The following is a 14,990-nucleotide window of genomic DNA, read 5'->3' as shown; positions in this document are numbered from 1 at the left end:
CCCCCCAGCGAAGGCAAATGAAGACTGAAGCGGTCCCACGGACCCTCCAGCGGAGGCAGATGAAACTGATGGAGGCTGGAGCGGTCCCCCTGACCCTCCAGCAGACGACGAAGGCTGAGGCGGTCCCTCGGACCCCCCAGCGAAGGCAAATGAAGACTGAAGCGGTCCCACGGACCCTCCAGCAGAGGCAGATGAAACTGATGGAGGCTGGAGCGGTCCCCCTGACCCTCCAGCAGACGACGAAGGCTGGAGCGGTCCCCGGGCCCTCCAGCGAAGACAGACGGAGGCTGAAGCGGTCCCTCCCTCGGACCCTCCAGCGAAGACAGACGGCTGAAGCGGTCCCCGGGCCCTCCAGCGAAGACAGACGGAGGCTGAAGCGGTCCTCGGACCCCTCAGCGATTGGACGAGCCCCCATATGTTACACCCCGGCCTAGGCAACCGGGGTGCAACGCAGGAAAATAAAAATAAGGAAAATAAAACACACGAGAAACAAACTAAAGCTCTCCACCAAAATCCCAAAACGAAGGTGTCTCAAACGAAAATATTAACAAACCCATTCACAACTATTTACAACAGACTATTTATTTACCACAAAACACCAAACTATTTACAACACGGGGGAGATCGCGACCATGACACACTGAAACACAGGGCTTAAATACATAGAGGGAGCAATCAGGAAATGGACCACAGGAGGGAAACACAGCTGGGGCAAATTAGAACTGACGAGACAGGGAAAATGTAAACTGAACACACTAAGATAACACAGACTTTCAAAGTAAAGCAGGAAATACATAAGTCATGCAAAAACAAAACACTGACACACCGAAACGTAACATTTCCCCCTACCCAAAAATCAAACATGTAACCCCAAGTGAAATGTTTGATCAAAAGCGGATGAAGGCTGGTGGAGGCTGGAGCGGTCCCACGGACCCTCCAGCAGACGACGAAGGCTGGAGCGGTCCCCCGGACCCTCCAGCGAAGACGGATCAAGTCTTGAGCGGTCCCACGGACCCTCCAGCAGACGACGAAGGCTGGAGCGGTCCCACGGACCCTCCAGCGAAGGCGGAGGAAGGCTGGAGCGGTCCCACCGACCCTCCAGCGAAGGCGGATGAAGGCTGGAGCGGTCCCTCGGACGCTCCAGCGAAGGTGGATGAGCAGCTCCCGGACGAGCCCCCATATGTTACACCCCGGCCTAGGCAACCGGGGTGCAACGCAGGAAAATAAAAATAAGGAAAATAAAAATAAGGTAAAAACACACGAGAAAAAACTAATACGGGTTTCCACAAAAATCATCCCAAAACGAAAGTATCGACCACTATTTTCTTTAAAGCAAAATATGATATTTATTTACATCACAACACAAGGCGCCAAACTATTTACAACGGGGGGGAAGAAGATCGCGACCCTGATCAACTGACACACAGGGCTTAAATACATGGAGGGAGCAATCAGGGAATGGACAACAGGAGGGAAACACAGCTGGGGCAAATCAGAACTGACGAGACAGGGAAACGTAAACTGAACACACTAAGATAACACAGACTTTCAAAATAAAGTAGGAAACACATAACAATCACGCAAAAACAATACAATACCAACGCCAAATCGTAACATACCCCGGAGGAGCACCTAGACACTCAAATCCACACACAATTACGGTCACAGTCGTAACACCCCCTTACCCAAGAATTAACATTAACCCCAAAATGTTTAATTCAAGGAGAACATACAACCCCAACGAAAAACGTTTGTTCCATGTCCAGCACCGGCCACCGTCCCGCAGGCGACGCTGATGACTGGACGGGTCCTCCAGTGGAAACGGAAAACCGGAGCGGGCCCTCGGACCCTCCAGCGAAGACAAACGAAGCTGATGAAGGCTGGAGCGGTCCCTCGGACACTCCAGCGAAGGCGGATGAAGGCTGGAGCGGTCCCACGGACCCTCCAGCAGACGACGAAGGCCGGGGCGGTCCCTCGGATCCTCCAGCGAAGGCGGATGAAGGCCGGAGCGGTCCCACGGACCCTCCAGCAGACGACGAAGGCTGAGGCGGTCCCCGGACCCCCCAGCGAAGGCAAATGAAGACTGAAGCGGTCCCACGGACCCTCCAGCGGAGGCAGATGAAACTGATGGAGGCTGGAGCGGTCCCCCTGACCCTCCAGCAGACGACGAAGGCTGAGGCGGTCCCTCGGACCCCTCAGCGAAGGCAAATGAAGACTGAAGCGGTCCCACGGACCCTCCAGCGGAAGCAGATGAAACTGATGGAGGCTGGAGCGGTCCCCCTGACCCTCCAGCAGACGACGAAGGCTGAGGCGGTCCCTCGGACCCCCCAGCGAAGACGGATGAAGGCTGGAGCAGCCCCTCCCTCGGACCCTCCAGCGACGGAGGACGGCCGAAGCGGTCCTCGGACCCCACAGTGATTGGACGAGCCCCCATATGTTACACCCCGGCCTAGGCAACCGGGGTGCAACGCAGGAAAATAAAAATAAGGCAAAAACACACGAGGAAAAAACTAATACGAGCTTCCACAAAAATAAACCCCAAAACGAGATTTAAAGCAAGATACCACATTTATTTACATCACCAAACACAAGACGTCAAACTATTTACAACGGGGGGGAAGATCGCGACCATGACATACAGAAACACAGGGCTTAAATACATAGACGGAGCAATCAGGGAATGGACAACAGGAGGGAAACACAGCTGGGGCAAATCAGAACTGACGAGACAGGGAAACGTAAACTGAACACACTAAGATAACACAGACTTTCAAAATAAAGTAGGAAACACATAACAGTCACGCAAAAACAATACAATACCAACGCCAAATCGTAACATCATCCCACAGTTGTTCTTTGTCCACCAGCTGCAGTAAAATTAGACACCTCTAGTTTGCCTTTAAAGGGCAAAAAAGGGAGTAAGTCCTCCGTTTGTCAGCAGGGGACTGGCAGGTCATGTTGGACCTGGTTTTGACTGTTAGTATGTTAATGACTGTTAATAACTCCTTCCTTTGGCTTTTAGTCACTGATTAAGTTAAAGCACTAAAAACTCCTGCTATCCACAAATGTGCCTCCCCAGTGTGGATAAATGTGACACCAGTGGTGTCTTTTACAGCATCCATATGTGACAAGTTGGGTGTGAAAGACCTGTCTTGCTAGAATCTGTGTCACACACAGATGTGTTATTTTTAAGAGCAGAAGCGAGCAACTGACTCCCAAGGAATCACAGCATGTGCAAAATGTTAAAAAAAAAAAAAAAGCAGAATGCTGATTGGTGGATCATTTCAATCATTTATTTAATTGAAAACACAGAAAACGCACTGCAACCTGAGATAGAATTATATATTAATACTGTATGTACTACATTTGGCCAGCTTTCTGTCAGTGGCTAAAACAACAGTCTGTGGCTGCTTCTCTTCACCTCAGAGTAGATTGCATTTTCATGCCATGCTTGCTGTCCACTGGTTACTTACATGCTTATTTGGATGTCTGGATTAGGAATTTGCAATTTACCACATCTGTGGTTTCACTCTGCTATACCCGGGGTTGAGCACATTCTCAGAGTAAAAATAACAAAATGCAGTTATTCAGAGGAAGATAATCTTTGGCTCTATTTCCTCTGGCCACAGACAAAATATCTATCAACGTCGTAACACACTAACCCACACCTACAAGCACTGCTCAATTGACAATTGTTCATTCAGGGAACAAAATGGGGGTGGGGGTATTGGACTTTTGCAAAAACTGTTTATTTGAAACAAGTACAAGAGACAAGAAGCAGGGAGATTTGAATGAGGACCAAACCGGAGAGCTGAGAAAGGATGCTGTGAAGGGAGGAGATAAAAGCAGGAAAGAGGCGAGACTGACACCTTTTTGAATGACCTCACTTTTCCTGAAACATCTTAAAATTTTCCTCTTTTACTCTGCTCTTATATTTGGTAAATGCAGAAGGAAAGAACCTGAAAGAGACAGAAGGAATGGACTTAAAAGAAAGTGCAGCGTAAAGTGACCTTGTCTGTTTCTTTTTCTTTTCAGTTTATAGGGTGCAAGGGGAAAAAAAAGTTAAAGGCAGTTTTCCAGCCAGAACCAGTTTCGTGATCTGATGTAACCAGCATTTTCTTTTTTTTCTGTACAGGGGGGAAAAAACACACACAAAAAAAACATTGACTAAATCATGAAATAAAAATTACAGGAACACAAAAAAATATTCACACTTTACTTACGCACACAGATAACGCAGATAAACACACTGTGTACCATTTGCTGCAATTATGGTGCTACTGCTCTGCAGTGACGTTAGCTGGGGTCATCAGCGCTACAACACTGCATGGCCAAATCTGACTCCATCTGTTCTCACAGGAAGGTGTGATTAGAAAGCAACAATGTATGGCACTGAATATTAGATTCATTTACAAAAATGTTTCCTTTAGAGGTTTTTCTTTTAATTACCAAGACAAAATATTCCTCATCCTGTTAATTTGGAGAAAGGAAAGTTAGAGTTTGTGTTTACTGTAGGACTGTAGGACAAAATGCTTTTGTCACACAGTTCTGCTGATCCACTCAAACTATTGTAAAATGTTAACAGAAAAGAAATTAACATGCTGTGAATTGATTTTATTTGCACAGTTTAGCATATTGTTCACGCATGCCACGTTACCAAGCTTAGCGCACATCTTTTGGATATCGATGCCAAATTGGTAAATTGCATGTAGAAAATATGCTAATTAAGCTCCTCCTATGACCCTGAATTGATTACGCAGTTGTGAAACTGCATAGATGGAGCTGGTTAAACTGCTTTAGCGTCTCTGCCACCAACCGTTTACCAAAAAAGTCCATATAAATCCATACTTTATGGATTCGCTCGTGTGAGAACGTTAAAAATACGAGTTTGAGATCTACATTACGGACTGGTCACTAACTATTTAGAGGGGTTTTTTTGCTTTCCTTTTTTCATCCTGTTTATTGGTTCAATTGAATCGAATTTTATTTATAAAGCACCACATCACAACACTCGTCTCGAGGCACTTTAAATTTTAAGGTAAAGACCCAGTAATACAATAATACAGAGAAAGCCCCAACAGTCAGACGACCCCCATGAGCGAGCACTTGGCAACAGTTGGAAAAAAAAATCTTTTAACAGAAGAAACCTCCAGCAGACCCAGGCTCAGGGAGCAGCCATCTGCTGTGACCAGTAGGGGGTGAGGGGAGGGAGAATGCAAATGCAGAGTGGTGGATAAACACATAGAAAGTGGAAAAAAAGATCAAGAAGAAGAAACTCTCGGGAACCTAGGCCTATTGCAACGTAACTAAGGGAAGCTTCAGGGTCACATCCTCCAGCCCTGACTATAAGCTTTATCAAAAAATCATCTTAAAAGTAGAGAGTTCCATAGGAGAGTACCTATGGAACTGGTAAAAGCCATTCAGTGGGTGACAAAGTAAAAAAACAAAATTAGTATAGTTGTCTGTAAGGTGAATGAAAATCTGATATGAGACAGTTCTGCCTGTCAAACATGAGTAGAAGTAAGCAAGTGAACAGTGTGTGCAGATAGCTTTATAAGATTGTGCTAAAGACAGCACAAAATCTTTATCCTTTATTGCTGAAAATCATTTTGTGTCTGTAAAATTACATTGTATTAATAATATGCATGGAACAAATGAATAAATACATCAAGACAGCTTTGGCATTCCCAAAGATGGGGCCAAAGCTCCAAGAGCTGCATGCTTAAAAACAACAATCTTTCTGGATTATTTCCAGTAATTCTTTATAGAATGAGGGAGCGAAATAGCTCAGTATTGCCAAGTAGCCAATTTCAACATTGCACACAGTCAGCAAAAGCTGTTGTCTGGGCTTCAGTGACATTTAATATTTAAAATATAAATAAAATGAGAGTAAGAGACACTGAGAGTGTGTTGTCTCTCTCTCTCTGTCAGGTCAGAACCTTCATCTCTACTCGGTCACTATCAGCTGAGAAAGCTTTTATACTACACACACAGCTCAGCACGAATTTGCTCTACACTTAAATTGCTACCTGGACACCACCCACCTGACTCTCCTTTCTAACCTTACTAATTTCTGTACTCAGCCCTTTTTTTTCTTTGGTTCATGTTTACCCCCCTCTTCCCCCAGCACAGTCACCCCCCTCCCCTCCCCACTCCTCGCTCCCTCTTACTTACCTTGATTACTTTGGGAAAGGAGCCAGAGAAAGTTCCTACAGTTGTCACACTGGTTATGCTATGTCATTTACTATCTCACACACACAGACACACACACACGCTAGCATGAAGTCAATATACCATAGAAAGACGCACGCACTGTACGCTGTGCACACACACACACTACTATTAGATTTGTCATTTTGCAGAACTGATAAGACTGCTATTAGACAGAAAAATAAAATAGTCCAGCTTGTTATGTTTTTTAAGCTGAACTGCTAATTGCACTGCTCACACAAAAATCAATGTAAACAGTGTGTGCGTGTGTGTGTTTGCAGATATTGGTCAGTAGGTGCATTGCTGTAACTGTTTACTAGTAGACAAGCTTTTCATACTATATCATGGTTCCTCTATTCAGGTTCACTACTCAAGGCACTATAGGACAGTCTACATTTGTGCAAAAGGCAATGGTGTTTTGTTAGAGATGTGTTAAGATCTCTTTATTAAGTTTAAAGATGAGTCTCTTTTATTCACAAGTAAAAGGTACTCACTCAGTAAATACCTTAAAGATGTCTCAAGTGTGATCTATTGGTTAATCTTTGAATCACCTTATGTTGCCCTTCCTGGTCGTGGCAGGGAGTGGTGTGGTCATAAACTCTGCAACTGTATGTTAAAACAAAGAGCAGCAAATGTATGCCTGACTGCAGAATGTATTCTGCCTTCTTAGACAGTGAAACAAACTCACAATAAATAGCAAGTTGTTTTAAAGTGCAGTTTGACACATGTTAATACATTTATGAAAACCCCATGTCTTCCACAGGACTCTGTCCAGTCCTGTAAAAAAAAAAAAAAAAAAAACTAAGTACATGCTTAATTCAATTCAATTCTTTTTTATTTATACAGCGCCAAATTACAACAACAGTCACCTCAAGGCGCTTTACCTACAGAGAAAAACCCAACAATCATATGACCCCCCTATGAGCAATCTCTTTCATGACAGTGGGAAGGAAAAAAAACCCTTTAACAGGAAGAAACCTCCGGCAGAACCAGGCTCTATCACTACTCCTCCACTACTGCTTCCATTGCTCATCATATCTGATCATCAGCAGAAGGTTTTAGCAGTTTGCTGGTCTGGAGCATTCAGGTTTGCGTTAACACAATGCCACAATCCTTCCAATAGTGGATGCTGGAGCAGCTTCTCCCCATGGTCAGACCCCCAGAACTACACCTCAGACTATAAAGGCCTCAATTAGCATGTTCAATGTGAAAGTTCATCACAGAACAGTTAGAAAGACTGAACAAGCCATACTTGTTCAGAAGGCTTTCCAGGTAAAAAAAGAACACAGTAACACAAACTACTATGCTAACAAGTTTTCTGCAACAAGGAGATTCATTTACTAAGATTTGCATAGAAATGTTCTTACCCTGAGCAAAAAACAAGTGCGTATCCAAAATTACCATTCATAAAACATATGCACCAACCTATTTTGTTCTGTGTTGGTGAATGGACATCAATCTAAGCCAACAAGCTTCTGCAAACTAAATGCAGACAATCTGCATACTATCCCACCTCCAGTTTCTCTGTAATGAGACCTGTTTACCTGCAGGTAAAACGGAGACAGCGGTGACAGTGATGTAAGAGAGAAGACTGCACCTCAAAGGCAAGAAAAGTGGGAAAAAGCCAGACTCAAGAAACTGTAAAATAGTGCATGTGAGGATGCCACAGCTTTCTAAAGTGTTTCCACCACAGTGATGAAATAACAGGATGCTGAATATCATTTCCCGTGAGATGCTCACTGTGGCTAAAGTAAAAAGTAAAAAAAGTTTGGACATCAAAGCTGATATAGAAAAATGAAATTGTTCAGAAATTGTTGTTCGAGAATATAGAAGTAATTTTTAATAAAAGATTCTAATTCAATTCAATTCAATTTTATTTATATAGCACCAAATCACAACAGCAGTTGCCTTAAGGTGCTTTATATTGTACAGTAGATCGTACAATAATAGATACAGAGAAAGACCCAACAATCATATGACCCCCTATGAGCAAGCACTTTGGTGACAGTGGGAAGGAAAAACTCCCTTTTAACAGGAAGAAAACTCCGGCAGAACCAGGCTCAGGGAGGGGCGGGGCCATCTGCTGCAACCGATTGGGGTGAGAGAAGGAAGACAGGATAAAGGCATGCTGTGGAAGAGAGACAGGTTAATAACAGATATGATTCGATGCAGAGAGGTCTGTTAACACATAGTGAGTGAGAAAGGTGACTGGAAAGGAAAAACTCAATGCATCATGGGAATCCCCGGCAGCCTACGTCTATTGCAGCATAACTAAGGGAGGATTCAGGGTCACCTGGTCCAGCCCTAACTATATGCTTTAGCAAAGAGGAAAGTTTTAAGCCTAATCTTAAAAGTAGAGATAGTGTCTGTCTCCCGAATCCAAACTGGAAGCTGGTTCCACAGAAGAGGGGCCTGAAAACTGAAGGCTCTGCCTCCCATTCTAATTTTAAATACTCTAGGAACAACAAGTAGGCCTGCAGTGCGAATCAAGTGTGAGGCCATCTGTCCAACAGCAAACGTATTGCCCAAAATGGGACACAACGGGACGATGAGTCCAAGAACTGCAGCCAAAGAAAAGAATCAAGATGTTACAACAACCAGTCAAAGTCTAGACCTCAACCCCACTGCCACTGCTCTGGCATGGCCACCAAATTTATTTTTAACACTTTAATTTCTGGCCAAGTCAACAAACACACTGTTTTCACCGTGTTTTCTTCATCAGAACATGCCAGAAAATGGCAGTCATATCACTTACAGATGACAATCTACAGTAAAAGTTTTCGTGTTTTCTATTTTGGCCTGTTTATGACACTTTAGTGCATATTGAGTGAAGTTCCCAAAGGATTTTAAGCCATAGTTAAAGTAGAAAATACCACATTTTCTTAAGCAAAACTTGTTTCTTACCTCTTATATTTTATACTAGGTGCTCCTAACACATGCACTTGTGACCTTTATGTGACTCTGCAGATATTTTTACTGTTTCCTTACGTTTGAATTTTAATGACCCCATGCAATAGTAACGAGTAATTTCCTGGGGGAAATAGTGTCTCGTAAACAAGATGTAATGCGAACATGATTGCGAGTGTGTGTTCTCATTCCTTGTGGGTTGCAGTCTATGCATCTCAGATTAAAGAAACTAGTGGGCCATAACTATACAAACACACACACACACACACAGTCAGAAGGACAGCTGTTGCTTTGGAAACGATGCATTCAGGTAAAAGTATAAACCACAATGAAGGAAATAAATAAAAGTGAGCAGTTTGATATATGTTGATGAGTGAAGTATGCAAGTGTAATTTTCAGGTCTAACAAGCACCTGTTGTTCATTTGATGCCATTCCTTTCTTTCCCATATTATCTTCCTCAACCTCTCACTTAACAATCCTCAGCAGAACAATGACTCATTTGTTTGTCTGTGTATTATCTCAATCAGGACAAAGAGTGTTTGCTAATAAGAAGTGGTAGTTACAAACTCAGTTAAGTGTGTGCATGTGTCTTTCTAGTTAGCAGAGTATTCATCATTTCCTGACACTCTGGAAACACTAAACAAATAGAGGAGCTTCCAGCTTCTAATTACGCTGTACACTCCAGCACTTAAACCTATTAGCACTGCAGGGGAGTTTGTGTGTGTGTGCGTGTGTGTGTCCTGTACCAAGCTGGTCCAAGTGCTCTGTTAATTTGATCACTTTTTTGATAAAAGCCCACTGTGCTGCCCACTACTTATATTTACAGTGTTTAACATACAAACATTGTACTCAGTGTTGGAGAGTTGAAATCAGTCTCATTGAATTTTAAGTTATTAGAATCTAAGGTCACCCGTAGTAATCCCATAGTTGGAGAGCTACCTTTATTTACTTTTGTACGCACAGATGGTGTTTTCTCACAGCGGCCTGTTATGAATTTATTCAGTTTGACAGAGTTGTGCTTTGAGCTGCCCATGTTAACCACAGTATTATACCAATGTGCAATTGTGCATTCAGCATTTGTGTGTTTAATATTTAATGTTCTTCCATGTGTTTGATTTTTCTAAAAAAAAAAAAAAAAAGTCATGTCACTCTGCAAAATTTCACTGTGCTATAACCAAGCTATGCAAAACACTCACCAGAGCCAACGCAAAGTGCAGACATTGGAAAGAAAAGTTTGCAGACATCTCTAAGCAGTCCTGTGAAAAACTAAATACATCCTATGATTTGTAGAACCAATTTTAGCAACACAAATGTGAAGAGTCATTTTCTGTATGACTTGATCAACCCCTCAAATGAAAAATAAACAACATACCATAAACATAGGTGTTCACAGCCTGTGCTCAGTACTTTGTTGAAGCACCTTTGGCAGCGATTACACTCTCAAAACCTGTGGTTGTGATGCCACATGCTTGACACACCTATTTCTAGCCCATTTCTCCCATTTGTCTTTGCAGTACTGCTCCAGCTTCATCAGGTTCGATGGGGAGCGTCCGTGCACAGCCAATTTCAGATATTTCCAGAGATGTTCAAATGAGTTCAGGTTTTTTACCTTCAAGTCTGTGACAATCACACAATGATATTGAAGCCACTCCTTTGTTATCTTGGCTATGTGCTTAAGGTGGTTGTCCTGTTGGAAGATTAACTTTAACCCCAGTCTGAGTTCCAGAGCGCTCTGGAGTCGGATGTCTCTGTACATTGAAGCATTCACCTTTAGTCTCCCAGTTTTTGCTGATGATAAACCTCCCCACAGTATGATGCTGCCACCACTATGCTTCATTTAGGAACGGTATTGGCCAGGTGATGAGTGCTGCCAATTTCCTCTAGACATGATGCTTGGCATTTAGGCCAAAGAGTTCTACCCTTAAACTGGGGGATTTTGTTTCTCATAATTTGAGTGTCCTTCAAGGCACCTTTTGGAAAACTCCAGGCAGACTGTCACGTGCCTTTTACAGAGGAGTAGCTTCCGTGAGGCTTTATCATACAGGCCTGATTGGTGGAGTGCTGCAGAAATGGTTGTTCTCCAGGAAGGTTCTCCTCTCTCCGCTGAACAACGCTTGAGTGACCGTCCTTTTCACTTGCCAACTAAGAACCATTTAACCTGATTGCTTAGACTGGCTTTGGAGCCAGCTCTAGGAACAGTCTTGGTGGTTTCAAACGCCTTCCATTTGTGGATGATGGAGGCCATTGTGTTCACTGAGACCTTCAATGCTACAGATTGTTTCTGTACCTCGATGCAATCCTGTCTTGGTCTTTTTCTTGGACTCCATGGCTTCATTTGTGCTCTGACATACACTGTCAACTATGGGACCTTATAAAGACAGGCACACCATCCAAATTATGTCCAATATACTGAAGTGGACTACAAGTTGTAGAAACATCTAATATCTGATCAGTAGAAGCAGGATGATACTGAGCTTGATTTGCAATTTTCAACTGATCTTCATGTCAAAGACTGTGAATAGTCATGTACAGGTTTTATTTGTTTTTCATTGTAAATACATTTGCAAAGAAATCAAGCAAGTTTTTTCAGTATGGGTCATTGTATGTAGAATTTTGAGGTAAAAAAAACTTTGAATACTAAGTTTCAGTGTGTTTTAAAAAATTGATGTGCATATTTCCCATTTTCCAAGCAAAGTCTGAAGTAATGAGATACTCAATACTTTTGCATAGCACTGTATGTTAAATGGCCTGCATTTGTATAGCGCTTTACTTAGTCCCATTCACACACACATTCACACACTGGTGATGGCAAGAAGAGATGGGCAGTAACGCGTTACTGTAATCTGATTACTTTTTCAAGTAACAAGTAAAGTAAGGGATTACTATTGCAAAAACTGTAATTAGATTACCGTTACTTTCCCGTAGGAACGCTGCGTTACTACGTTACTAAAACCGTGATTTTTTGCGAGAATGTCTCACGACAGTGATGTAAGCGAGTGCGCCGTTAGTGACAGCAGCTGTGTGCAGATCAACAATGGATCACATATCGATTGTGGGAGAGAATATGAGCGTGCAGCGTTTAAAGCGTGCAATTACTGACCTTACTTTGAGTTTGATTCCATAAAAAGTGACAAAAACATTAGCGTCCATCGTGCGTGGGAAGAAAACTTCTTTTTACAGCGAAAAAAAACCCCTAAACTTCCGGGAAATTCACAGAGAAATTCGCGGATTCTTCAACTGACCGCAGCACACCTGCACCAGGGTAAACCTCCGCTTACCCTGCTCCTGCTTTACAGGTGAAAATAGAGCAACAGGACCGCTGAGTCCAGTAATTAGTTACTGATTACTTTTTTCAAGTAACTTGACCAACACTGATGGCAAGCTACATTGTAGCCACAGCTGCCCTGGGGCGCACTGACAGAAGCGCCCCAGGGCAGCGTTGTATACCATAGATATACATACATATATTGTCTTCATTTGTTTTATCAAACTGCTACTGTATTTCAGTTTTCTTTTTGATTTTTTCAGTTTAAATTTTCTTTAAAAGTAACAACACAGAATAGTGTATATTAAAACACAAAAACTAGACTGCATTTGCAGATTCTCTGAATGTTCTTGTCTCCTGATTTCCACACGGAAAAGAGGATGGATCAGAAAAAGCAGAGAGAAAGGGTAAACAAGGCAATAAATTGAAAGAAAAAGTTGTAATAAGAAAATTATGTATTTATGCATACAATATGTGAGCATGCCACTTTCCCACAGACTGCAGTACTAAACGGAGTCCATCCCTGTGACCTCTGTGGTACAGTGCAGCAGGCGGGTCAAACCAGATCAATATATCAGTGACTCTTATCCTTGTTGTGTATTCAGATGAAAGGAAACACAACTCCATTAGACATTTAGGTATTACACAGACAGTAAGGAAAACTACATGTAGTGAGTCCTAGTAGGACTGCACAGGGATGATGTGGTGTCCTTATATTTTTTAAAACTTCATAGCTTTCATTTTTTACCATATTTAAATGTGGTTAAATAAGGTAAAGGTTTGTGTTCAGGAATTTAAAATCAATCGCAACACCTGTTTGAATGCAGAACTAACTGATGATTACGGATTGCTTGCTTGATGGATGGATCAATGGAAACAGAGGAAACAAAGTTGTTTTTTATATATAAATCTGTGTCTGTGTTTGGGGCTTGTAGAAAAACACAAGGCATTAGCAGAAGGGGCGGTGCAGCTGATATTTTAACGCCTGTTTCTGTGCACTCACCTGGAGAGCCTGATAAGATGGTCTCCATCTAAATCAGCTGCACAGCAGGTGCAGCTCCACAGGCTGCCAGTCAACCTGCTTCCCCCAGCTGGGAGCTTTGCTCATGGGGATGTTGGCAGCAGGGATCTGGGCACCACAGCTTGAGTTGAGGATGTCTGTTTTGTCACAAACAAAACAGTGAAGAAGGCGCAGCAGCGCCTCTTCTTTCTCAGGAGACTGAAAAGATTCGGCATGAGCCCCCGCATCCTCAGGACCTTCTATCACTGTGCCATTGAGAGCATCCTCACTGGATGCATCACCACCTGGTATGGCAACAGCACCGCCTACAACTGCAAAGCTCTCCAGCGAGTAGTGCGGTGCTCTGAACGGATAATTGGAGGTGAGCTTCCCTCCCTCCAAGACATCTACAGGAAGCGGTGCCTGAGGAAAGCGGGGAGGATCATCAAGGACTCCAGTCACCCCAGCCATAAACTGTTCAGACTGCTTCCATCAGGAAGGAGGTTCTGCAGCATCCGGTCCCGTACCAGCAGACTGAGAGACAGCTTTTTCCATCAGGCCATCAGACTGCTGAACACGTCATAGACACCTCAGCTTCACTACTGGAACTTCAACATTATGCACTCCACACTGTATATAAATGCCACTTGTTTTGCACATATTCAACTCTGTATATTTTATATATTTTATTATTATTATTTTATTTTATTTTTTTACTATTTAATTTGTAAAAATGTGTATACACACACACACACACACACACACACACGTAGGAAAATATTTAGTATACACATCCAGAAATGCATACACTATTATATATTGTACATATATTTATTAGTTTCAGGTTGGCCATTCTTGTATTTTGCTCGTTTGTGTTGTTGTGTTTGCACATCTCTGTTGCTTGTGGGGCTCGCACACAAGAATTTCACTCGCATGTGCTGTGCCAGTGTGCCTGCACATGTGATGTGACAATAAAAAGTGATTTGATTTGATTTGCTACATCCTTCAAATTGACTGGCTTGCTGTTCTGTTAACCTATAGGAGTACTGTGTACATACAAATCACACCACTGCCTACTTGTTGCATACTTAATGTGTTGATCCTTTTTGTCCCTGTCTGTGTGTTCTGTTTGTAGGCAGTGCCGAAGCCCATAGCCATGGAGCCATGCTGGGGAAGCAGAGCAGGTGTTCTCACAGTGCTACTGTACCTGCCCAGAATCCCATCTGGAATACCTCCACCTGGACAGTCTGGTAAGATCCTTAGACAGTAATAGACAATATGCAGTACAGTATGTTTTATGTTCAAAAGATTGAGAAATTCTAAGAATGATGGGCGGTATTTGCAATGTTATCTAAGAAACTGCCACTGACGTGTTATTTAAGGACCTGAACCTTCTGCATACATCACTGCAAATTTCTAGTAAACTTCTGCAGTGTTGTGCATGGATTTATTTTTTATTTCTTTGTTTAGGGAGTGGAGTAGTAATTTCCATCTAATTCTAATTTGTTGTTTGTTTTTTTCCTTCCAATATATTGTCCATTAAAGTTTTACATAGTTTCTCTATAAGAAAAACAAAAAACTGCTGCCTTGGCCATATTTTGTGCTGG

General features: G+C 42.6%; 1 protein-coding gene across 2 annotated transcripts in view; it reads left to right on the top strand.

Annotated features, from left to right (window-relative positions):
- The window catches only part of atrnl1a (attractin-like 1a), a 342,626-nt gene that overhangs the window by 310,235 nt on the left and 17,401 nt on the right, over positions 1–14,990 (top strand). For both annotated transcript variants that reach the window (XM_085477017.1, XM_085477018.1), the window contains one exon: positions 14,519–14,633. In XM_085477017.1, coding sequence (XP_085333143.1) covers positions 14,519–14,633 — 115 coding nt within the window. The remainder of the gene's footprint in view (positions 1–14,518; positions 14,634–14,990) is intronic.

This window comes from Copadichromis virginalis, linkage group LG13, assembly GCF_057382275.1.
Source record: "Copadichromis virginalis isolate Kocher_CV1m ecotype Utaka linkage group LG13, C_Virginalis_male_GT1.1, whole genome shotgun sequence".
NCBI lineage: Eukaryota > Metazoa > Chordata > Actinopteri > Cichliformes > Cichlidae > Copadichromis > Copadichromis virginalis.
This window is presented reverse-complemented; position numbering and strand designations above follow the sequence as displayed.